This window comes from Scyliorhinus torazame, chromosome 8 (genome assembly GCF_047496885.1).
Source record: "Scyliorhinus torazame isolate Kashiwa2021f chromosome 8, sScyTor2.1, whole genome shotgun sequence".
Taxonomy (NCBI): domain Eukaryota; kingdom Metazoa; phylum Chordata; class Chondrichthyes; order Carcharhiniformes; family Scyliorhinidae; genus Scyliorhinus; species Scyliorhinus torazame.
The window spans coordinates 25,149,791-25,176,458 of record NC_092714.1 but is presented as its reverse complement, the minus strand read 5'-3'; the positions used below and the strand labels follow the sequence as shown (position 1 = coordinate 25,176,458).

The 26,668-nt window shown below is 49.7% G+C and overlaps 1 protein-coding gene across 4 annotated transcripts in view; it reads right to left on the bottom strand.

Annotated features, from left to right (window-relative positions):
* Positions 1 to 26,668, bottom strand: part of prdm15 (PR domain containing 15) — an 83,657-nt gene that overhangs the window by 30,492 nt on the left and 26,497 nt on the right. For all 4 annotated transcript variants that reach the window (XM_072513176.1, XM_072513178.1, XM_072513179.1 and 1 more), the window contains exons 5-12: positions 25,316 to 25,468; positions 23,126 to 23,225; positions 17,145 to 17,258; positions 13,297 to 13,395; positions 11,141 to 11,347; positions 9,030 to 9,177; positions 7,983 to 8,101; positions 1,099 to 1,193 (exon numbers count right to left, since the gene is read on the bottom strand). In XM_072513176.1, the coding sequence (XP_072369277.1) occupies positions 1,099 to 1,193; positions 7,983 to 8,101; positions 9,030 to 9,177; positions 11,141 to 11,347; positions 13,297 to 13,395; positions 17,145 to 17,258; positions 23,126 to 23,225; positions 25,316 to 25,468 (1,035 nt within the window). The remainder of the gene's footprint in view (positions 1 to 1,098; positions 1,194 to 7,982; positions 8,102 to 9,029; positions 9,178 to 11,140; positions 11,348 to 13,296; positions 13,396 to 17,144; positions 17,259 to 23,125; positions 23,226 to 25,315; positions 25,469 to 26,668) is intronic.

Sequence of the window (26,668 nt, the reverse complement as noted above, 5' to 3'; positions counted from 1 at the left end):
CTTGGGCTGACAAGTGGCAAGTTACATTCATGTCACACACCATCTCCTACAAGAGTGGATCTAACCACCGCCGCTTGACATTCAATGGCATTATCATCGCTGAATCCCCCACAATCAACATCCTAGAGTTACCATTGACCAGGAATTGAACAGGACTAGCCATACTGTGGTTACCAGAGCAGATCAAAGGCTAGGTATCCTACGGCAAGTAACTGACCTCTTGACTCCCCAAAGCCTGTTCACCATCTACAAGGCACAAGTCAAGTGTGTACTGGGATACTCTCCACTTGCCTGGATGAGTGCAGCTCCAACATCACTCAATAAGTTAAACACCATCCAGGACAAAGCAGTCCATTTGACTGGCATCCCTTCCATAAACATTCACTCCCTCCACCACCGATGCACAGTAGCAGCCGTGTGTACCATCTACAAAATGCCCTGCAGGAACTCACCAAGGCTCCTTAGGCAGCACCTTCCAAACCCATGACCACTCCCATCGAGAAGAACAAGGACAGCAGACACATGGGAACACCACCAACACCTGGAAGTTCTCCTCCAAGCTACTCACAATTCTGATTTGGAAATATAGCACTGTTCCTTCACTGTCGCTGGGTAGAAATCCTGAAACACCCTGCCTAACAGCCACATGGACTGCAGCGGTTCAAGAAGGCAGCTCACCACCACCTTCCCAAGGGCAATTTGGGATGGACAATGAATGCTGGCCTTGCGAGTGACACCCACATCCCCTGAGTGAGTTTTAAAAAGCACATGTCTTACATGGAACTTTAGAGCACAGAGATCTACCCAAACCACTTCCTGATTTACCTCATCTTCTCTGTTAATCTTTTCAACATTGTGATGACCTTGAATCAAGGCTTTAAAATCAGAAACAAAAGTCTCCTTCCTGGTAGTTACAAAGCACATCACAAGAGATCTATGAGGTCTGCTTGATATCCTCTCCTTCTGCACAACACAGAGGTGAAGGAGGGAGCACTATGTTCCTGCCCAAGCCAACTAACTAACTGTAGTAAAATCTGCTTCCTTTACTGTGCTGGAACTCAGTGATGGGGACGTTTGTGTCAGCGATACAGTTCTCACCTCATTCCTGCTGTGCTTGTAGGAGACGTGTTGTTTCAGACTCTCCTTCCGGCTAAACTCTTTCTCGCATTCATCACACTTGTAAAGCTTATCACCTGTTGGCAGAGGAGAATCACATGAACACGTCCTGATCCTGTTTTCAAAGGGGCAACCCGGCACTGGTCAGTAGTCCTGAGCAAGGGAAGCTCAATGGAATCGGCCTGTTGGTGATTTGACAGGACAGGACGGTACATAAAGGGCGTGATTGAAAGGCGTCATCTCACCCGACACGAGAAGCCTATTGCGAGATTTCCGACGCTCGGAACGCCTCGCGAGATCGAACAAGATCATGCCAGTATGAGGGGAAGATCCAGGTTTACATATTTAAATGAGCCGTGATGCCGGGGCCCTATTCTCCCGAGGCCCAGGAACTACCGGCAGCGCCTGGGAGACCATGTCATAGCACCGTTTAGCATTGGTCCACACAAACGTGGACCAGGCGTAACGGCAGCTGGGGAGGTCTCCCAAGCCATCGGAGGCCCACCGGGTGGTCAGGCTCTGGGCAGGATGGTACCTTGGCACTCCCGCTGGCCACCTTGGCGGTGCCAGCCTGGCATCCTGGCAGTGGCACTGCCCGGGTGCCCAGCTGGCAGTGCCAAGGTGCCAGGTTGCTCGCGTCAGGGATTGGGCCCGAGGGTGCCCTGTCCTTAAGAGGTGGGGTGAAGAGGAGGCTCGAGGACCCCCTGAGGGATAAGTTGAGGGGGAGGGGTCCAGAGGCTGCAGTGGGGATGCCGCAAGGTGGGGGGGGGGGGGGGGGGGGGGGGGGGGCGTTGAGAGATCATCCGGCATTTAAAAATGGAGCCCCGATCTCTCCGTACACTGATGAGCTCAGCCCGTCAGTGCAGGAAGTGAAGTTAGTGCGGCCTTGGTGGGCGTTCTTCGCGGATGTTAAAAAAAAAAGCAGAGTCTCGTTTGATAGAAATTCATGTCCAGAATGGAACTCTGTTGTTCTGGGCGTTAAATCACGGCCAAAGAATGTAGTGGGTCATTCCGCAACAGCGATTCTAGTTATAACTTTATTACTTGTATGATGATGTCTGTAGAAGGAATTTTACCCTGCATGTTCTACTTGTTAAATGTGATTTAAAAAAAATAAAAAATTTAGAGTACCCAATTATTTTTTTTCCAATTAACGGGCAATTTATCGTGGCCAATCCACCTAACCTGCACATCTTTGGGTTGTGGGGGTGAAACCCACGCAGACATGGGGAGAATGTGCAAACTCCACACGGACAGTGACCCAGGGCCGGGATTCGAACCCGGGTGCTCAGCGCCGCAGTCCCAGTGCTAACCACCGCGCCACATGCTGCCCCTATATGTGATCTTAACATAGTAATCTGGAAGGAACTTTGTTCCTTTTTTATCCCTTATTATATCTGACCTAGACGACAGTGGAAAAAGCCTGTTCCTGACCTGGTGGCACACGGGAAGGCAGCTCAGTTGGGTCTCCCTGTATTTAACCCATGTTATAGCTCACCTGGGAATTCTTTATGAAGCATTGTGGAGCGAGCTTTGCTCTGTGTCTAACCTGTGCTATGCACGTAGAGGGAGACCTACTTTGTATTATCACAGCTGTCTGCTTTTCCAGCGGTTATTGGTGAAAAGTACCTTTTGTGAGGGCCACGAAGAATCCAGCATGAGTTTAGGATATAAAGAAATAACATTTATTTACAATAACATATATATATATACATGATGTGGAGATGCCGGCGTTGGACTGGGGTGAGCACAGTAAGAAGTCTTACAACACCATGTTACAGTCCAACAGGTTTGTTTCGATATCACTAGCTTTCGGAGCGCTGCTCCTTCCTCAGGTGAAACATACAACAGCAACAGCAACTTTGCTTGCTGCTCACTCCTTCCTGCTGGTTCCAAACTGTCCAGCTTTATTTATACAGGGAGTCTGCTAATGATTTCTCTGCCCCCCCTCATTGGGGAAGCTCTTACTCCCACAGGATTGTGGGATTGTCATTATTCCCTAGCCAATGGTAAGCAGGCAGGTTGTAACATCCCTTCCCCCCCCCCCCAAAGTCCAAGGAATCCACCGAAGACCCTGGCGAAGGAGGGCGTCGGACTCGTTTTGGCGCAGGCTCTCGGACACCATTTGCACGAGGTGCTGGATCGGGCGGCGTGCAACGAGACGGAGACCGGCGCTTCCGTGATGAACGGCGTAACAGTTGTACATCCACGGCCCGTGGGCCCGAGGATTCCCCCACTGATGCGTCCTGTGTCTCCGTCTTGGAGTCAGAGTCTGCTGCCTCCGTCATCTCGGCGTCTCTATCTCCACGCGGTTCTGTAACGACCTGCGCAGGATTTGAATAAGGCACCAGAGGAAGATTGTGAGGACTATTTTCCATTGTCTCTGGTCTCTGTGGCTGTAGAAATGAGCTCCGGGGGCGGGGAATCTTTGGAAGGGAAGTCTTCAGGACCGAACGTGGTCTACATATTTGCGCATGAGACGACCCTGGGCTTGCACCTGGTAAGATATAGGGCCCATTTGGCGAAAGATTACGCCAGGGACCCACTGGGCACCACCAGCAAAATTCCGAACGAACACTGGGTCACCGGGCGCAAACTGCCGAATCGGCCGATGCCGAGAAAAACCATGTCCCTGCCGTTCTTGTGTGCGGCATAATTTTGCGCCAATATCCTGGAAAACCATGCTAAGGCGGGTGCGAAGTCTCCGGACCATTAGGAGTTCTGCGGGAGCTACCCCAGTCACCGCATGGGGGGGTGGTCCGATACGAAAACAAAAAGCGAGCCAGTCTCGTGTCCATTGACCCGGAAGACTGCTTCTTTAGGCCTCGTTTGAATGTCTGCACTGCGCGCTCCGCCAACCCATTTGAAGCCGGGTGGTAAGGGGCAGTGCGGATATGGCGTATGCCGTTCATCTTCATGAACCTCGCAAACTCTTCACTTGTGAATGGAGTGCCGTTATCCGTGACCAGCACCTCGGGGAGGCCATGCGTACTAAAAGACAAACGCATCTTCTCAATTGTTACGCAGGACGTTGTGCCTAGCATCTTATGCACCTTTAGCCATTTAGACTGGGCGGCGATTAATAGAAGGAACATGGTACCTTGAAAAGGGCCGGCGAAATCTGCATGCAAGCGTGCCCAAGGCCGCCCTGGCCATTCCCAGTGATGTAGGGGGTGGCTGGCGGAAACTTCTGATGCTCCTGTCAAACGGAGCAGTTTTGGGCCATCTTCTCAATGTCGGTGTCGAGACCTGGCCACCAGACATAACTCTGGGCCAACATTTTCATTTTGGTTACACCTGGATGCCCATTGTGCAAGTCTCTTAGTATCAGGTCCTGTCTTTTTTCCGGGACAATCACACGCGTCCCCCACAAGAGGATACCGTCTTCCAAGCTGAATTCTGACAGCTTGTAGGAAAATGCCCGCAACTGACTGTAGCATTGTGGATAGCACAATTGTTCACAGCTCCAGGGTCCCAAGTTCGATACCGGCTTGGATCACTGTCTGTGCGGAGTCTGCACATCCTCCCCGTGTGTGCGTGGGTTTCCTCCGGGTGCTCCGGTTTCCTCCCACAGTCCAAAGATGTGCAGGTTAGGTGGATTAGCCATGATAAATTGCCCTTAGTGTCCAAAATTGCCCTTAGTGTTGGGTGGCGTTACTGGGTTATGGGGATAGGCTGGAGGTGTGGGCTTGGGTAGGGTGCTCTTTCCAAGAGCCGGTGCAGACTCGATGGGCCGAATGGCCTCCTTCTGCACTGTAAATTCTGTGATATACAATCTATGATGCACGGGAACAGCACCACCAGCAAGTTCCCCGCCAAGCCACATCATCCTGACTTGCTAATTCCTCACGGAGTCAAAATCCTGTAACTCTCTTCCGAAAAGCTCACCCACCACCTTCTCGAGGGCAATTAGTGACGGGTAATAAATGCTGGCTTAGCCAGCGACGCCCACATCTCGCGAAATAGCTTATTCAAATGTTAGTGTGTATAGGGAGAGGACTAGGCTATTCAGCCCCTCGAGCCTACTCCGTTACTCAAGGGCTTTCCAGGATCATAGTGGGTTAGCAACCCAGACAACGACAATTGTTGTTTTACCCGCAGGAAAGCGGTTTCTTGCGGCTGACCCCAAACCCAGGTGTGATTTTTCTTTAGCAGAAGGTGCAACAGGGCCAGCGTAGTTGCCAGATTGGGGAGGAACTTCCCGTAATAATTTACGAGGCCGAGAAAAGAACGAAGATGCGAAGTGTCAGTCGGGGCGGGGGCCCGCTGACTCACGGGCACCTTCTCTGCGACGGGGTGCAAACCTTCGCAGTCCACCCGATAACCCAGGTAGACTACTTCCTTCGCCTGAAAGACGCACTTTGTGTGACGTAAACAGACTCCAGCCTCCGAAAGGCGTCTAAGGACAGCCTCCAGATTTTCAAAATGTCCCTGCTCCGACGTCCCCGTGATCAAAACATCATCTAAGTAGACAGCGACACGCGGTAAACCTCTCAAAATGCCCTCCATAACACGTTAAAAAATAGCGCGGGCAGAGGATACTCCAAAGGGCAAACGTGTATATTCATACAGGCCCCGGTGTGTATTAATCGTTACATATGGTCGGGAGGCAGGGTCCAGCTCCAACTGTAGGTAGGCGTGACTCATATCTAATTTTATGAACGAGAGTCCGCCTGCAAGCTTCGCGTAGAGATCCTCTATGCGAGGCATTGGAAATCGGTCGAGTCGGGAAGCCGTATTCACTGTAAGGTTATAATCGCCGCACAAGCGAACTGTGGCATCTGGCTTCATTACAGGTACAATTGGTGCTGCCCAGTCAGCGAAACGGACGGGCCTGATAATACCCAAAGTCGCCAAACGAGTGAGCTCCCCTTCTACCTTCTCGAGCAAGGCGCAAGGCACCGAACGCGCCCGGAAATAGCGCGGCGTGGCTCCTGGTTTGACTTGGATATGGGCTACGGCCCCTTTTATTTTCCCCAAACCGGGCTGGAATACATCTGGGTATCGTCCTAGCACCTCAGTCAACCCTCCAGAAACTGTTTGGAGGATGTGCTGCCACTGCAACCGTAAATGGCACAACCAGTCCCGACCCAACAGGCTGGGCCCATGGCCGCGCACCACGATAAGTGGGAAACGCCCCTCCTGGTATCCATAAACAACAGGGGTCATCGTAGTTCCTGCAATGTCCAATGGTTCCCCTGTGTAGGTGGCCAACCTGGCCTGTGTGTCGGTTAATGTAAGGGTCTGTATACCCTGCTTGATGCGGTCGAATGTCCTCTGGGCGATCACAGAGGCCGCTGCGTCAGTGTCCAACTCAAGCGGGTGACCATTGACCCATACTGTCACCTTAATGGGGGCCACACGGAGAGCTGCCATACAATGCAGCTGCAGGCAGTCGTCCTCCGTCTCCACGTCCTCAGGAGTAGTCGCCGCAGGTTCATCCACATGGAAGGTACTGCCCCTGGGCTGGTCCCAGTTTCGGTCGGAACGACGGCACCTCTGGCACCCCCAGGACCGGCATCCGCGACGGGGTCGGCGCCTACAAGTCTGACACGGACATGGCTCCTCATCCATTGGTTCTGGAGAAGGTTCCCTTCGGGGAGGAATGTCCGACGCCCACTGGCATTGATCCGGACGTCGCCTTGCCCAAGGTACCGCAGGAGTGCGGGGGGGACATTTTCGGGCGGAAGGGGTTGCGCCCCAAGGCATGCACCTCCATTCCCTGTAGCTCCTGCACTCCTCGTTCTGCGCTCTCTCGGGACAATACTATTTGAATGGCCTGTTGAAAAGTCAATGTTGGCTCAGCTAACAACTTTCTCTGGGTGGCCGCATTGTTAATACCGCAAATCAAACGGTCGAGTAACATTTCTGACAAGGTGTCACCATAGTCACAGTACTCAGCAATCCTGGGTAGCCTGGATAGAAAGTCAGCAAGGGATTCTCCTGGGGTCCTCTCAGCGGTATTAAACCGGTAACGTTGGACTATCGTGGACGGGGTTGGGTTAAAATGTTGCCCCACTAAATTCACAAGTTCATCAAACGTTTTGGTGTCCGGCGCAGCTGGGTACGTAAGGCTCCTAATCACCCCAAACGTATGCGGGCCGCAGGCGGTGAGCAATATGACCACCTGGCCCTCGGCTTCGGTGATATTGTTTGCCCGGAAATCCGTTGCATCCGTTGTGCGTACTGGTTCCAGCTTTCCAGCGCAGATTCAAAAACATCCAAACGTCCGTACAGAGGCATGGTATAATAGAAAACAACTTCCAACCTGTATCCAACAAAAATCCAGGGAGGTGGCTTCAGCAGTGTAGACAGCTATTCACTTTAACCTTCGTCGCCAGTTTTGTGAGGGCCACGAAGAATCCAGCACGAGTTTTAAGGATATAAAGAAATAACAATTATTTACAATAATTTATATATACAACAGCAACTTCGCTTGCTGCTCACTCCTTCCTGCTGGTTCCAAACTGTCCAGCTTTATTTATACAGGGAGTCTGCTAATGATTTCTCTGCCCCCCTCATTGGGGAAGCTCATACTCCCACAGGATTGTGGGATTGTCATTAGTCCCCAGCCAATGGTAAGCAGGCAGGTTATAACAGTGCCCTTCTGTGAGCTCTGGATGAGGTCAAGAGTGGGCTCCTCCTCCTTCAATTAAATGGTTTATCAGCGCTCACTGTCCAGACTCGCACGTGCAAAATAACCACAACGACAGAGACTAGGCAAGTGCCCCGATGCTGTACCCCACCAGGGGGCATCACCCCCAGAATAAAGGGCAGAATGTTTACTTATTATATAACAATTGGGGGGGGAGGGGAGGGTGCATTTGTATCTTTTAAATCACAGGGTGTTAAAACAGTGGCATTACCATGGGAACGAATGTGTCGCTTCAGGTTGCTGCTGTTGTTGAAGAACTTGTTGCAGAGGTGACACTGATAGACTCGCTGCTCACCCAGACCCCTCAAAATCTTTCTGCGTGTGTCAGTCCTGTGGGATGGTGCAAGAGTATACAACATTAATCCCGGCTGCACGGCACAAAAATCACAAGACCAGATCTGGATTAAGAAATGCTACTGGTCTTGTCCCAACAGATCCACTTGGAACTCCCTAGGGGCACAAGGGCACCAGGTGCAGCACGGTAGCATTGTGGATAGCACAATTGCTTCACAGCTCCAGGGTCCCTGGTTCGATTCCCGGCTTGGGTCACTGTCTGTGCGGAGTCTGCACGTTCTCCCAGTGTGTGCGTGGGTTTCCTCCGGGTGCTCCGGTTTCCTCCCACAGTCCAAAGATGTGCAGGTTAGGTGGATGGGTCATGCTAAATTGCCCTTAGTGTCCAAAATTGCCCTTAGTGTTGGGTGGCGTTACTGGGTTATGGGGATAGGGTGGAGGTGTGGGCTTGGGTAGGGTGCTCTTTCAAGGAGCCGGTGCAGACTCGATGGGCCGAATGGCCTCCTTCTGCGCTGTAAATTCTGTGATATATAATCTATGATGCACGGGAACAGCAAGTTCCCCGCCAAACCACATCATCCTGACTTGCTAATTCCTCACTGAGTCAAAATCCTGTAACTCTCTTCCGAAAAGCTCACCCACCACCTCCTCGAGGGCAATTAGTGACGGGTAATAAATGCTGGCTTAGCCAGCGACGCCCACATCTCATGAAATAGCTTATTCAAATGTTAGTGTGTATAGGGAGAGGACTAGGCTATTCAGCCCCTCGAGCCTACTCCGTTACTCAAGGGAATCATGGCTGACCTGTATCCCTGCCTCGGCTGTGCCCAGATTTAAAATTATTAATTCAGCTGGTGACAGACAATCCACACTTTTAACGTCCTCTTCGTGAATACGTATTTCCCAACTTCTTCACCCGAATGGGCTAGTTGCTGGAGAGGCAGGGACAAGTAAACAAAATCCTCACCTTCTTGGGATTTGCCTCAAGTTGGGACGCACATGACGGCCGTTTCGCAATATCTTTCCATGATTTAACACTTCACCCAATTTTCCTTCACTTGCAGGCGTTTCCAAGGATACAACTGCTGAAGAAGTTTTGACAACACTCACAGTCACTGCAAGAAAACGTGGGAAAAGGAATCAGAGATAAGTCATAAGGCTATTATTTCCCCACTGGGACCCGGATTCTACTCTTTTCAATGATCAGAATTACAGGCTAGGAGAGCACATTCTACCCATCATGTCTGTGCTGTCCCTGTTGAAGAGCAATCCAGTTAGTCCCTCTTGCCTGCTCCTTCCCCATATCCCTACAATTTTTTTCTTCTTCAAGTGCTTATCCGATTCTCTTTAAGGTGACTATTGAACCTGTACGCACCTCCCTATCTGGGAGGGCATCCCAAATCCTAACTGCGGGTTGTGTGAAATACCTTTATATCCCTGTAACCATTTCAGTAAATCCCTTCTGTGCGCTTTCCAAAACTATCAAGTCCTTCCTGAAGTGTGGTGCCCATAACCGGGCACAATGCTCCAATTGGGGGTCAAACTAGTGTTTGACGTAGGTTTAAGTACACATAATACGCAGGTTAAGGTCCATTGCAGCTCCATTAGGGGTAGGATTTCACATGTGGCGTGCGCGTTGGGCGGGCAAAACCGAAAGAGGCTGCATTTCCCGGTCCCTCCTGCAAATCAATGAAAGCTCACGATATCACGCAAGTGGCAGCTGGCGTGAATCGCGGCCGCATGGAGTGAGCGGGGTCTGCGGGGGCCGCTGAAGAAACCCGAGGATAGAGTGTCATCTGCTGGAAGACACGCCAGGCAGGTGGGCAGCAAGCCCCTCAGTACTGTGACGACTGTCTGTGAGCCCTGTGGGGGTTGGTGACATCCAGGAAGGTCATCCAGGGATGGAAGGAGGAGGCCACCCCCCTAACAAAGAAAACCCGGGCAGAGGTGGCACTGGAGGTAAAGCGGGCTTGACATGGTGCAGCGCACCTCAGTCCAGTGCCAGAAAAGGTTCAATGACCTTCTGTGATTGGCACAGGTAAGGTTTGAGTGGGCATTGTCCAGTGTGGGTGACAGAGGAAGGGTGTCCGTCCATGGTTGCAATCATGTGTATAGGTTTCAGGGAATCTCAGAACCTGCCCGTGCATCTCAAAATTGGAGAAATTAATCTAAAGCCCTGACTCCACCAAAGGGTCAGGTGCCCAAAGGAGTGGTAACATTCTCGAGCCTCTCAGGGGTGACCCGAGTTGGGGGGGGCAGCATGGTATGGCGCTGGAGGTGGGAGGGTTGAGTTCTCAACAGAGTTCCCCGCTTTCCTGCAGGAGAAATGTAGCCTCAGCAACTTGGAGGGAGAGAGCAGCCACTGGTGGTGGCCAAACCTGGCATTAAGCTGGGAGCTTGGGTCCTCGGAGCTGTGAGGCAGCAGTACTTACCACTGTGCCATCGTGCCGCCCCTAGAGTGATGTTTCTGACCGTTTGCTTTTATCCCTCAGATGAACAGTCCATCAGAGCTCGCCAGGATGCCGACGACCCTCCTTTGACACTGGAGCAGGAAACCTCGCAAGATGCACCCGCTGCACACCATCTATCAGCACCGAGCACCAGCACTGAGCCATTGGTGGGCAATAGGGTGACGGCTCAGTCGGGAGTGCACAGCAGTGAGGGCACACCGTGCTCCTTAGTACCCAGGGAAGCGGAGGTCGGAGGGCTGCTGGAGACCAGTACCATGCTGAGTCCGAGGAAGGTGAGTCTATGCAGACATCAATAAGGTGGCAAATGCTGGATGTCTGGCAGGATGCGGGGGGAAACCAGGCAGCGATCCCCTAGGGAGGGTCTGCGTGCCAGGGTCTCTGACATGATGGAGCTCTGCCTTGACCCTTAGCTCCGAGTGCACAGCCTCATCCATTGAGAAAGTGGCGGCTCTCATGGAGAGGCATGTCCAGGGAAGGAATGAGGCCTACCTGGGGTTGCGTCACACCTGCAAGCCCTCACACAGGCACTGCACTAATCGGCACCCGCCTCACCACCAGTTCAAACTGCATTCTTTCTCCAAGAACCACAAAGAGCTGAAGTCCAAACCTGTGGCCTGATTCACGTCTGGGGGCAATGGCTCAGTCACGTCCCTACGTAACTTCGGCTTCCGAGGCCTCCTGCCCCTTGGCTTCTGTTCCAAATTTGCAGCAACTTCAATGATGGTCAGGTCAGAGGTGAGAGGAGCCGTGTCTTTAGCGGGAGTCAAATGCGCTGGCACTCCTTGAGCCTGCTCCAAGTGGCTCATCAGATGGTCTGCAGCAATCCAAATTTTAAAACAAAATACTATTTTTAAACAATGAACAACAGTGCCCATGGCCAAAGCAGAGCTGGCGGCGAATACTCCATCATCACGGAGGTTCGGTGAAAAAGGTCATGAAATTGGGACAGAAAATGCTGGGACAATACAGCAGGTGTGTCAGAACCTGAAACTATAATGTTTTGATTCAACACCGACTGAAGGTGATGTTAGCTTTGTGCAGGCGATGGTCCATTTCACATCTCCCCCACTTTTTTTCATTTCTGTTGACATCCCCAGAGAGATGAGAGCTTTGTTAAACGGGCTGCAGATTCATCATCAGATACTTTACATGTTGTTCAAAGTCACGGTCCACTCTGCTGTATTTTTCCTGCATATTCTGCTTCAATTGTCTCATCCAACACTCAATATTAATTTTGGAATGAATACCCATTCGCCCAAAACGGACTTCAGCTGTGGATCCTACCTAAGGTGCAATGTGGTCAGGCCATTCAGCCCATCTCACTTGTCCTTCCTCACATAACTACAATCCACCATCATATCACTTGACTCTTGAATGACTGGAGTGCTGACAGGAGGTCATCCCCAGGTGTTTATCATTCTTTATGTAGAATGATGGAATGATACAGCAAAGTATGAGGCTATTTGGCCCACTGTGTGGGTGGTAACTCTGGCAGAACTAATCATTTAGTCTTCACTTCCCTGCTCTTTCTTCATGGCCTTTTAAGGATGTTATTGTTAGATCTGGGGCTTGATTCTCCGCCCCTCCGTGCCACATTTCTGCCCCGACCCGCTGGCGGGATTCTCCGTTACGCCAGCCGGTCAATGGGGTTTTCCATTGTGGAGCAGCCCCATGCCGTCGGGAAACCCCCGGGCACCGGCAAAACGGAAAATCCCACCCCTGCTTCCACCACCCTTTCAGACATTGATTCCAGAGTGTAACAACTCGCTCCAAAACTCTTTTCCCTCGTGTCGCCTTTGGTTCTATTGCTATTGAAATTGGGTGGAGATATTGGCTGGAATTCTCTGGCTGTTACGATCCACCTTTCCTGCTGGCAACGCACCCCCGTCCACGGGTTTCCCGGAAGCGCAGGGTGGCTTCAATGGGAAATCCCATTGACAAGCGGCGGGAAGAGAGAATCCAGCCGCCAGCGAACGGCACGCCATTGAGATACATGCGGCCAGGGGAACGGATAATCCAGTCCAATGTTTTCGCCCGTTTGATAGTCTGTTTGTAAACAATATAATCTCAAAAGCTAATGGAGGCATTGCAATGAAACCTGGTACACAGATAGGGTGCAGCCCAAGGAAGAAGTGATTCGTTTTTGGGGAAGATGCGGATCTGCATCCTGGATTGTTTTTGAAGGATCTGTTAACATTGGGAGTCAACTTCCCTTCATGCGGCCTTCCAGCCTGCTTCGCCATTCAGAAAGATTATGGTTGACCTTCTCCCTCAACATTATCTCTCCGCTCCATTGTCACATCTCTTAATTCCTTTTGTGCTCAAAAAAATCTATCGACCTCGGTCTTGAATATGCTCAACAATTGGTCATCGAGTGACGTAGAAGTCACATTGCAGTCAAAGTGTTACCTCTATTTCTCTCCCTGCCAGTGTTTTACCAGCACTTTGTTTTATCTCAGATTTCCAGCTCTGCGGTATTTTGTATAATTGAACAGCGACAGCTCCCCTGGGACAGAGAATTCCGGAGGTTCACGAACCTTTGACTGAAGAAATTTCTCCTCGCCCCAGTCCTGCATTTTCTGGGACCCCTGTGTTCTAGAACCCTAGGCCAGGAGAAACATTTACCCAGCATCCGCATTGTCAAGCAAGCCCCTTACGATTTTTATACGTCTCAATCAAACAAACTCATGCACTGGTTCAGAAGCAATGAAGGCAGCATCGGCAGTTCCTGTGGCAGTCTACTCAGTACGTAGCTGGTCTCACCTGTGAGAAGCTGGGGTTCCTGGAACACGGTAGAACAGACTTTACAAGGCCACTGGTTTGGGTCCACTGAAGCAACTACAAAAGTATCTTTATCGATAACTGGAAACAAAGCATGACAGAAAATATCAGACTTTTAAACACTGGGGGGCGTTAAGATTTGTCGCAGTCGCAGTGTGTGGAATGGACCAACAACAACTTATATTTATATACCGCACATGTTGTGCACCACCTGTGAACATTCCCTAGTGGAAGACTACAGAGGGAAGCTTACCAAGTGCATAGTACCTTTGAGATAATGAAACATGCCGAGGTGCTTCGCAGTTGCATCATCAGGTTGGGTAACAGAGACAGAAAAGCCTAGACTCCTTTAAGAAATGACGACAAGAGGAGAACAGGAGTTTCTTCTGGAATGGATAAGCTCGGCTGTCAAACGGCCTTCTTCATCCTGGAGTCAGTTTGTAAAGGAGTCCTTTTTCCTGCACAATTCCTAACACAATTGTCAACATGCTCCTTTATGCATTCACTGCAACCAGCTTCCAAAAAATTCCTTATCCCCAGGATCCCACTGGGATCAAAGGACCCCCTTACGCATGGTGGCCACGATAAATCTTGCTTACTCCATTCTTTGCCTATGCCACATTCAGCTGTGGGATGGTGCCATGGATAAAATGTAAGGATATTCCCTCTCCTCCCCGTGCTCCAGCAAGAGAAATTGGAAGACCACCATGAGGAGATGGGACTCTTCCAGCAATCAATGCATGGTGGGTGAGGGGAGATGGGTCACATGGCAATCTGTCACATTAACCCACCAGGTAACAATTGATAGGTGCAAGCTCACATGCAATGATCCAGGATACAGTGCGCTGAGGTACAGAAGAAACAATAGCTGAAGCAAAACACTGCTTGGGATTATGGCCATTGACAAAAAGGTCCCTGAGCAAATATAACAACAACTTGCATTTGTACAGCACCTTTATTCTACCAAAATGTCCCAGGTTCGGGTCCACTGAAGCACAACGCATGGAAATAAAAAGAGCAACTTGTTTCCCAAATAAAAATGCAATAGCTCCTAAAAAGCTTAATTATTGCCATCTGGGTTCGGGACAGCGCCTCTCTGAGCACGGAACAACATTTGTTGCATTAAGGTGGGAGGCAGGACAGAGCAGCTGGCATGTGTTGCTGGGGGTTATTTTGCATCGGGGCAATTTGGGAAAGGGCACAGGGTCTGGGTGGGACGCTGCCTCCTGAATTTCAATCAGAATAAACAGGTGGCCTGAAAGGTAGCAAGAGTCCTGAAGGATATGTGTTTGCGCAGTCCCCACCCTTCTCCCACTAATTGCAGGTCCACAGCACTAACCAATACCCTGATTTGTCAAACATGAATGGAGCTGGGAGGCACGGTGATGCAGTGGTTAGCACTGCTGCCTCACGGCGCTGAGGACCCGGGTTCGATCCTGGCCCCGGGTCACTGTCCGTGTGGAGTTTGCACATTCTACCAGTGTCTGTGTGGGTCTCACCCCCACAACCAAAACATGTGCAGGGTAGGTGGATTGAACACGCTAAATTGCCCCTTAATTCGGTTTAACAAAATGAATGGAGCTAGGCAGCCTCAGTCAGAGATAGCTGGTTTGGGAGTTGGAAAGTCTGACACTGGTACTCTTGGGGTTTCTCGTGAGTCACAGTACTCCAACCGAGTAATTGGAGCTTTCAAGGGCAGGTAGGGATGGGCAATAAACGCTGTCCTAGTCACTCACACCACCATGAAAAGAAAAACCCTGGGTGGGATTCCCCGGTCCGCCAGCCCTGTTTTCCGGCACGGTGCTCCTCCGCCGGCAGCGGGGTTTCCCATTGTGGCCACCCTATGCCATTGGGTCCACTTCAGTTAAATATAGGATGGGATTCTCCGACCCCCTGCCGGGTCGGAGAATCGGCGGGAGGCGGAGTGAATCCCGCCCCCGCCGGCCGCCGAATTCTCCGGCACCGGAGATTCGGCGGGGGCGGGAATCGCCCCACGCCGGTCGGCGGGACCCCCCCCCCCCCACGCCGATTCTCCGGCCCGCGATGGGCCGAAGTCCCGCTGCTGCTATGCCGGTCCCGCCGGCGTGAATTGAATCAGGTCCCTTACCGGCGGGACCTGCCAGCGCGAGTAGGCTCTGGGGACTTGGGGGCGGGGCACGGGGCGATTTGGCCCTAGGGGGTGCCCCCACGGTGGCCTGGCCCGCGATCGGGGCCCACCGATCCACGGGCGGGCCTGTGCCGTGGGGGCACTCTTTTACTATGCGTCGGCCGTGTAGGTCTCCGCGATGGCCGACGCGTAGGTGACCCTCCCCCCTGCGCATGCGCTGGGATGACGTCAGCAGCCGCTGATGCTCCCGCGCATGCGCGGACACCCGCCGGCCAGCGGAGTCCCTTCGGCCCCGGCTGGCGTGGCGCCAAAGGCTTTTCACGCCAGCTAGCGGCGCGCCAACCACTCCGGGGTAGGCCTAGCCCCTAAAGGTACGGGCTTGGCCCCTTATGGTACGGAGGAATCTGCACCTTTGGGGCGGCCCGACGCCGGAATGGTTCACGCCACTCCATCCCGACGGGACCCCCCGCCCCGCCGGGTAGGGGAGAACCCCGCCCATAGGCAGCGGAATTCCATGTCAGAATGATGATTAGGGGTATCCAAAGTTAGATTTATTTTCCTTAAATAATAAGAAGATAAGAACTAGGAGCAGGAGTAGGCCACCTGGCACCTCGAGCCTGCTCCGCCATTCAATGAGATCATGGCTGATCTTTTGTGGACTCAGCTCCACTTTCCGGCCCGAACACCATAACCCTTAATCCCTTTATTCTTCAAAAAACTATCTATCTTTATCTTAAAAACATTTAATGAAGGAGCCTCAACTGCTTCACTGGGCAAGGAATTCCATAGATTCACAACCCTTTGGGTGAAGAAGATCCTCCTAAACTTAGTCCTAAATCTACTTCCCCTTATTTTGAGGCTATGCCCCCTAGTTCTGCTTTCACCCGCCAATGGAAACAACCTGCCCGCATCTATCCTATCTATTCCCTTCATAATTTTATATGTTTCTACAAGATCCCCCCTCATCCTTCTAAATTCCAACGAGTACAGTCCCAGTCTACTCAACCTCTCCTCGTAATCCAACTCCTTCAGCTCTGGGATTAACCTAGTGAATCTCCTCTGCACACCCTCCAGCGCCAGTACGTCCTTTCTCAGGTAAGGAGATCAAAACTGAACACAATATTCCAGGTGTGGCCTCACTAACACCTTATACAATTGCAGCATAACCTCCCTAGTCTTAAACTCCATCCCTCTAGCAATGAAGGACACAATTCCATTCACCTTCTTAATCACCTGTTGCACGTGTAAACCAACTTTTTGCGACTCATGCACTAGCACACCCAGGTCTCTCTGCACAGCAGCATGTTTTAATATTTTATCATTTAAATAATAATGGACATGAGGAGAATAGCTGTTCCATCAACTGCCTCAGATTAATAATGGCCAGGTCTTCATTACCAGACACCTCCCTCCCCTGCCCTGCCGATCCCATCATACCTAATCCCAACCCACAGCCCAACCCCAAACAGGCCAAAAGGAAAAGAGAGAAAACACCAGGAGCCATTAAGGGTCAAAATAGTTCTGAAAATTCAGCTCCGACCTCCTCCTCAGGCTATGGGGATCAGTCCAGGTCATTCTGAGCGCTGTTGTGTTAGCTGTAAAACTACTCATCCTGTTCCAAATCCCAACCAGCGCATACGCAGAAGCGAAGCAGCTGATCTCGGCCACATTAGCAGACTGCCGCTCCTTCTGCAGAACAGCACTGCAGTGAAAGGTTACTCACCTGGAGTCGGGATTGGGGAAACTGCGGCATCTCCACTGGCATTTTCACATAAAGATGTTACATATTGGATCTTTGGCATAAGTTTAGATTCATCAATTTCACACTGCCTCTCATCTGGGGAAATAGGGAGAGATTACAAGTGATAGGCATATTATTCTCTCAGGCCCGATCTCTGTACCAGTCACATCATAAATGCAGTTATGGCATAATTAATTCTTATCAATCAGATTTAGCCAGCTTTAGTGTCTTGTTCAAATATAAAATTTACTGGAACACTACTGTGGAGTGGATTCCAACCAACGTTAATATATGTCCCTCCCACCTTACTGGGTATAGGGTCATATTTTTTTTTAATATACCCAAATCTTTTTTTACAATTAAGGGGCAATTAAGCGTGGCCAATTCACCTACCCTGCACATCTTTTTGGGTTGTGGGGTTGAGACCCACGCAGATAGGGGGAGAATGTGCTAACTCCACACGGATAGTGACCCGGAGCCGGGATTGAACCCGGGTCCTCGTCGCCATGTGGCAGCAGTGTTAACCACTGCGCCACCATACTGCCCCGAGGGGTGTAGGGTCATATATAATCAGAAGTCCCACGTTTAACCACCTCTGATTTACGCTGAGCTGGTGAAACTTACAATGTTGCAATTGGCATCGTTATCCCCAAGACCACAGAAGACTAAGTGAAGGGATACCTGGTTCCAGAGGGATATCTATATCAAAGAAACCCATAGCTCAGCAGTATACTACAAGAGAGGCCATGGAGATGATTCTCCGGAGCCATTGGCCCTAGACAGGATTCCTTCTGGCCCTTTGCATTGGGCGTGAGGCCCAAAACAGGATTTTCGGCAGGCGTTCATCCTGTCGAGAGTCTACTGGCCCGGTCCCCCTGTTGAGATCAGGTTCTTGCCCAGAAACGGCAAGAGCCTGATCAGAACTCATTTCGATCTGATTAGTGATATTGAAGTGGAATGCTGTGGCTTCCTGGGATGCTCCTGGCCCCTCAGCTGAAAGTCCCACGGGTGCCAATCAGTACTGGTCCTTAAAAGCGGGGGCTAGGCAATGTGGATTCCGAGGGGGAGCAAGGAGGTGAGTACCCTCTCTGCACTTACCTCCAGGGTGCGAAGAGGAGTCGTTCGAGGAAGCTGGGGGCCAGGGAGTGTAGAGAGGTGGGGGGGGGGAAGGCTTGGGCCGGATGGGCTCAGGTCAGGTGTCTTTCCTGGGAAGGGGCTCATTGGCAAGTCTTCACTCTATAGCCTTGAAAACCTTTAAACTCTCTCCCAGCATGTCAAGTTCAAAGATCTGTCAGGTGACAGTAAAAGTGTTCGCTCTGCAGTCTTCAAACCTTTGACGTCTCTCCCAGCATGTCAATATCAATCATCTGTCAGGTGAAAGTAAAAGTCTTCCTTTTGACATGTTGGAAAACTTTGAAGTGCTTTTTTCACTTTCAGTTTCATTCCCCATTTATTTTGTAAATTTAAAGTACCCAATTCATTTTTTCCAATTAAGGGGCAATTTAGCGTGACCAATCCACCTACCCTGCACATCTTTGGGTTGTGGGGGCGAAACCCACACAAACACGGGGAGAATGTGCAACCTCCACACGGACAGTGACCCAGAGCCGGGATTGAACCTGTGACCTCGGCGCCGTGAGGCAGCAGTGCTAACCACTGCGCCACCGTGCTGCCCCAGTTTCATTCCCCTTTAACGTTTTCAATCCTCTGGGCTTGCTGGGAAGCCTAAAAACTTTCAAACCCATTGCTTACATTCAATTTCATGGTCCATTACCTTTTACAAACCTCTTGATTAGAAACATAGAAATACAGAAAACAGGAGCAGGAGGAGGCCCTTCGAGCCAGTTCCGCCATTCATAATGAAGAGGCTCCACAGATATCCCCAATCTCAATGATGGAGGAGCCCAGCACATCTGTACAAAAGACAAGGCTGAAGCATTCACAACAATCTTCAACCAGAAGTGCCGAGTGGATGATCGCCTTTCCTTCACTGTCACTAGGTCAAAATCCTGCAATTCTCTCCCCTACACCTCAGGGACTGCAGGGTTCAAGAAGGCAACTCACCACCACCACCTTCTGAGGGACACTAGGGATGGGTAATAAATGCTGGCCTGACCAGCGACACCCACATCCCGCAAATTAATTTTTAAAAATCATTATGATCATGGCTGATCATCCAACTCAATAGCCTAATCCCGCCTTCCCCCATATCCTTTGATCCCCTTCGCCCTAAGTGCTATATCTAACTGATTCTTGAAAACATGCAATGTTTTGGCCACAACTACTTTCTGCGGTAACGAATACCACAGGGTCACCACTGTCTGGGTGAAGAAATTTCTCCTCATCTCTGTCCTAAATGGTCTACCCCGTATCCTCAGACTGTGACCCCTGGTACTGGACACCCCCACCATCGGGAATATTCTCCCTGCATCTACCCTGTCCAGTCCTGTTAGAATTTTATAGGTTTCTATGAGTTCCTCTCATATTCCTCTGAACTCCAGCGAATTCAATCTCTCCTCATACGTCCGTCCTGCCATCCCAGGAATCAGTCTGGTAAACCTTTCCTGCACTCCCTTCTATATCAAGAACATGCTTCCTCAGATAAGGAGACCAAAATTGCACACAATATTCCAGATGTTGCCTCACTAAGGCGCTACATGATTGCAGCAAGACATAAGACCATAAGATATAGGAGCAGAATTAGGCCACTCGGCCTGGCCCATTCCTATTACCGTTTGTCCCTGTTTCTCAGTAATTCCCCATCTAATCTGTTCTCGAAGGCTGACATCTTTTACCACTATCAATTATTAAGGAGCTCAGTGCTAATCTCTGCTCTGCTGAAGGACAAAGGAATCAGGGATGACCATTCCAGTTATGAAGTGCATCTTGGGAAGTTAGGAGATTTCTTCCCCCACGAGAAATGGGGAAAGTTAAGAGGTGACATGATAGGAGATGGTGAAGTGTATAATCACATAATTCAGTTGAAGGTCATAAAAATATCTTTACGCAGAGGATAACTGATATCTTGAATTTGTTACTCCAGCAGATTGTGGCTCACTTGATTCAACTGACTCAGAATACATTATCCTGGAGTCCATTAGCAGGGATGCACTAACAGTTGATAACACTCCAGGAACTCAGTCAAATCCAACTCTCCGAATCATTGAATATTTCTGTTTTCCAAGCAATTATACAAATTCCCCTTCAAAAGATTGTAAGGACTCTTTCACAATCTGCTGGAGGAGAATTCAAGATACCAATCATCTGTGGTCAGCTGCCTCACGGCACCGACGACCCGGGTTCAATCCCAGCCCCGGGTCACCGTCCGTGTGGAGTTTGCACATTCTCTCCGTGTCTGCGTGGGTCTCATCCCCACAACTCAAATATGTGCAGGGTAGGTGGATTTTCCACACTAAGTTACCCCTTATTTGGGGGAAAAACAAATCAGCCTCCGCACAAGAAATGAACGCAGCCCAGTCAATCACGCGAACCTGCCTCCCATCCATTGACTCCATTTACAACTCCCGCTGCCTGGGGAGAGCGGGCAGCATAATCAAAGACCCCTCCCACCCGGCTTACTCACTCTTCCAACTTCTTCCATCGGGCAGGAGATACAGAAGTCTGAGAACACGCATGCACAGAGTCAAAAACAGCTTCTTCCCCGCTGTTACCAGACTCCTGAATGACCCTCTTATGGTCTGACCTCATTAACACTACACCCCTGTATGTTTCATCCAATGCCGGTGCTTATGTAGTTACATTGTATACCTTGTGTTGCCCTAATATGTATTTTCTTTTATTCCCTTTTCTTTCCATGTACTTAACGATCTGTTGAGCTGCTCGCAGAAAAATACTTTTCAGTCTACCTCGGTACACGTGACAATAAACAAATCCAATCCAATCCAATGTTTTTCTAACTTTCAACATAATTCTGTGGATTATCTGAGATTTGTAACCTCTCATTACTATTTCATCAATCAGCGGAAACTATTTTCCCCTCATTATTACCTAACCATAAACCATTAGTGTTCTTGAACAGCTCCGTCAGTTCACCTTTCAACTTTTTCAGCTCAAGTAGGGCCAACAAAGCTTCCTAACTGCTCAAGCCTCACTTCATAACTGGAACAGTTCAGTCCTGGTTCATTTGTCCTTCAGCATAGAAGGGTGTGACTCAAATATCCACATTCTCTTGCAGCGGGCTCCTTGGTGACTGGTGGGGCCTTTTTGTGTTCGCAACGATCGGCCCCAGATTGAACACAGAATCTCTGGTACACAAAGGTGGAGCGGGGGGGGGTTAATTTCTCGAGTCAGACTTCCCCAGCTGGCATTTACTTTCAGCACCAGCAATGCAACTGGCCTCATGGTGAGGAATGAACTTCCTGGTTGTATTGTTGCGCCACATTTTCTTATCGACAGCAAGTTGCTCCCACTTTCGCATTGTTTCAGAGTAGCTAATCATTAAGAAATCACTTCCCAGTTTTCAATGCGTCATAAAAACATCCTCTTCGAGATTCGTTCCCCATGATGACCTTGGCCATTGCAGATCATGATCAGAGCATCTATACTTGGCAGGGCAGCTTCTTTCATACTTTGGTTACATAACAGCAAGAAGTACAGAAACACACTACGCTATTATTTGGTTTCCCTTATGAAAAAGAACATCATCGCGTTAGGACTGGTTCAGAGAAAGTTCGCTCGACTCGATCCCTGGGACGAGGGGCTTACTTTTATGAAGAAGGGTGGAACAGGTTGGGCCTATGCCCATTGGAGTTTAGATGAATAAATGAATGAATCTTATCGAAACATAGAAGATCCTGAAGGGGCTTGATAGGGTGGACACCAGGAAGATGTTTCCTCTTCTGATGGAGATTAGGGGTGCGATTTAACCATAAGACATAGGAGCAGAATTAGGCCACTCGGCCCATCGAGTCTGCTCCGCCATTCAATCATGGCTGATATTTTCTCATCCCCATTCTCCTGCCTTCTCCCCATAACCCGTACCCCATATTCATCAAGAACCTATCTATCTCTGTCTTAAAGACACTCAGTGATTTGGCCTCCACAGCCTTCTGCGGCAAAGAGTTCCACAGATTCATCACCCTCTGGTTGAAGAAATTCCTCCTCATCTCAGTTTTAAAGGATCGTCCCTTTAATCTGAGATTGTGCCCTCTGGTTCTGGTTTTTCCTACAAGTGGAAATAATATCTCCACGTCCACTCTATCCAGGCCTCGCAGTATCCTGTAAGTTTCAATAAGGTCCCCCCTCATCCTTCTAAACTTCAACGAGTACAGACCCAGAGTCCTCAACCGTTCCTCATACGACAAGCTCTTCATTCCAGTGATCATTTTTGTGAACCTCCTCTGGACCCTTTCCAAGGCCAGCACATCCTTCTTTAGATACGGGGCCCAAAACTGCTCACAATACCCCAAATGGGGTCTGACCAGAGCCTTATACAGCCTCAGAAGTACATCCCTTGTCTTGTATTATAGCCCTCCTGACATGAATGCTAACAGTGCATTTACCTTCCTAACTGCTGACTGAACCTGCACATTAACCTTAAGAGAATCGTGAATAAGGACTCCCAAGTCCCGTTGTGCTGCTGATTTCCTCAGCATTTCCCCATTTAGAAATTAGTCTCTGCCTCCGTTCCTCTTTCCAAAGTGCATAACCTCACATCCACATTGCATTTCATTTGGGTCTCTGGATTACTGTTCCACTAGACAATACCAGTAAGGCATGCCTCCCGCAAATGGCTTTACCTATTGGAGCTGACCTATTTTAACGACTTACATTTTTTCACAGAAAGGATCACCCCTACCTGCCCTTTCACACCATCAGAATGTTCACCATTTGAATTACGATAAGAATTGTGCATCAGGATACTCAGAAACAGAAAAACACAAACCAATCCTTTCCACCCTTCACTCCCAGCATGTCCTGGCCAACATGTTCCAATTCCTTACCTTTCACTGGATTCGTTGTTTGCTTGAGCATTAATTTATCCATTTTCTTTGCGTAGAACACAGCATACCAGACTCGGAGCTCTGTACCAGGCTGGATATCCTGCGGGGAAGACGACAAAAAATAGCTTGAAAAACAATAATGAACAGACCCAGGCTAGATCCACACACAGCTCCCAGTATAATTGGTTTGCCTCTTTTACTGAATTGCACTCAAGTGATTACAATCTTGCCTCTTTATTAGTTTGAAACAAATTATAGAAAGCACACATTGAATTCTCATTTGTCAAGACTCTGAAACTCGGGAGTAGGAATTCCTCCAGTCCAATGAGTCTGTCGTAATTTCCTCCGGTTGCTAGGTCAAATGATCCAGGTCCATTGCAGTCCAGTTCCAAAAATTCCGGGTTCAGAATCGCTCCGTGCGATGAATAGTCGAAGTCAGCTGGAGCATCAAGCCAATAGTGATGTGAAGGGTGCCAGGAGTTTTTTTTTAAAAACACAGATCGCTCATGATCTGAAGTAAAAGAAAGTCGCACATCTGCGAAGGCACGGCCCAGCAGAGTAGACTCACGAGGCCCAGCCAAGGTTCATCATACCAGCGGGTATGGAGATGTCACAGTTTCGTCCTTGCCCTAATTACTCCCCCAAAATCCCTTTACCTCCGGCCATCAGGGGTTCTCTGTCTCACTCTTTGTTCTCTCACCCTTCTTTCAGATACTCCTGCAAACGTTATTCCGTGATCACAAATTTTGGTCACATGGCCTCGTATCACCTCACATGGCTGGATGTTTAATTGTGTCTGATTATGCTCCTGTGAAACACCTTGGGAGGTTTCACTGCATTAAAGGTGCTATATAAATGCAAGTTGCAGGTTTTGATGCACGAACCCCTGAATATGCTCACATGGGAATAACGGTGCAGGAACAGTAACCATACCCCAGCAAAAAGTTAATGTCCTCTAGACAGGGCGATGGACAAATGTTGTTGAATATAACAAGGTTAGTTCACAGGGTTCTATTGACACAGAAACATGTCTTTCAGCTCTGTTTTTTTTACCAACTTCACTTTGTTGCGGTCTCTTGCTCTATCTTTACATACTGTCATCCAATTCTCTATTTTATTTTTAAGATTTACAACAACTGACATTCTAAATATTCTCTCTGTAGAAAACTAATTTTTCTCACTTCTTTAACTCTTAATTAAGTTCTAAATTGTTGGCTTTTCGTTATCACAGCACCGATGGGAGACAAATCTATGGCTATTTACATTATCAATCACCATATAGCTTCATAACCTTTCAGAATCTTCAGAGGCTTCCATCATCTCACTCCTCAACCTTCCAATCGCCATTGAAAAATTGCCCAACTTTGTAACCCTTGACATGAAGAGAGGGCAGGACAAAAGCATCTCGTCCAGCCATCATGTCTCAAACGGTCACGGTGCAATGAGGCATCATGATTACCCTCCCCCAACAGTGCCCCCTCCAGTTGGACAGGTAATATGCTGCTGGAAGCAAACCAAGAGGATCAAAAAAAAACCTCCGCCAAGTAGACGAAAGTGAGAAAGTTCTCAGTGAGCCCAGAAGGCAATCATAGTTTTAAAACAATAAATTTAGAGTACCATTTTTTTTCCCCCCAAGGGGCAATTTAGCGTGACCAATCCACCTACGCTGCACATCTTCGGGTTGTGAGGGGCAGCGTGGTGACGCAATGGTTAGCATTGCTGCCTCACGGCGCCGAGGTCCCAGGTTCGATCCCGGCTCTGGGACACTGTCCGTGTGGAGTTTGCACATTCTCCCCGTGTTTGTGTGGGTTTCACCCCCACCACTCAAAGATGTGCAGGGTTAGGTTATTGGCCACACTAAATTGCCCCTTAATTGGAAATAATGAATTGGGAACTCCAAATTTATAGAAAAAAAAATCTTTGGGTTGTGGGGGTGAAACCCACACAAACACGGGGAGAATGTGCAAACTCCACACGGACAGTGACCCAGATAGAACCTGGGACCTCGGTTCCGTGAGGCAGCAATGCTAACCACTGCGCTGCCCCTTGAAGGCATTCATAGTTGATGATGAGGCGCAAACCCAATTTCCCCCGAATAACACCCTAGTCGGTACTGCATCCGTTCCAATCTTCTCGAAGTTCAGAGCAGTGCCAATGTACGGACGCCAGGATGGCTGGCCGTCTCTGTACCTGTAACGTGTTGAAGTAAACATCATGACTGTGTTGATAGGCCGTGAGATTTTGATGAAGAAAATCTGTCGCCGGTCTCACGAATGTCATCCAGTTGCAGTCCTCTTCGTTCGTGGTGTCAAAGCAAACGTCCGGTCTATCCTTCTGGAAAACCTTGTACATAAAATTAAACAGACAGAGAGATTATTACAAACACAACCCTCAAAATAGCACTTACGCAGCTAGGAATGCATTACAGATCCCCCTTCTGTGCCTGCCAGTGAGGGTCTGGAGCGAAAGAGGCTGAGGGTACTACTTGATCACTTGAGAATGAGGAAAGGAACTGCTAAAATAAACAAAAGTAGCTGCTGTTTTAACATGTCTCTTAGTATCGTGATGTTTTAATCCTGGCAAAACAGCTAATGCTAAATATATCAGATGAACCAATGTGCCTACTAGAGAATACTAAGATGGCTGACTGAATTTCAAGATGGCCACCTGGATTATTCACATGACACTTTCCCATTATTGACAGTCGTCATTCTTTTCCCAGCATAATACAGCATATTTTCCACATCGCTCTCTGTTTCACTGCAGGTCCAGGGAAGGGGGTCTTAAGTAGTCCTTAACTGGCCACTTACAGGCCAGAATTGACTTAAGGGTGGGTGGCTGTCTGTCACTTTTGCTTGCTCTGGTAAAAGGGAATGTGGCGTCATCGGCCTGCCATCCCACACGCTTTTACCATTCCTGTCTCTTAGCACGCACCCTAAAGCCCCTTAAAATCCAGATCCACGATTCTAATCTGCTTGCCGGCAGAGGAACCTTGGAGGTGACTGCGAGAGTTTGGATATGGAAAGCTTTTGATTTTTTAAAGTATAATGGACTGGATTCTCCGTTTCTGAGCCTCAGTGCAGAGGATCTGCGGCGTTTTACGTGCAAAAAAATCAGCGATGCCCCCCTCAGCAATCCTGTGACTGGTGAGGGGCTATCAGCCACGTCAAACCCCCGGCTCCCATGATACAAATGGCCGGAGAATGGCCGGGTCCGTGGCCGTGCATGCGCACGGCGACGACCTGCAGCAGTCGGGCCGCACAACATGGCGCCGGCCATGCGCCGACCGACCTGCTAGATAGTGCCCCCTTCGGTCAGCCCCCACCAGCCCCCCAGCCCTTGCGGAAGCCCCCCCTGGCCAGCAGCATGGCTCCCGCCCAACTGTGGCGCCGCTGGACACAGTCCGCAGCCGCCACGCCGGGCTTCCCGACCGCTGAGACCACACGTCAACCGCGCGGTCGGGAACTCGGTCCATCGGGCGCGGAGCATCGGGGTCGGGGAGGGCCTTCAGGTGACGAGCTGACTCCATTTCGGAGGGGACGG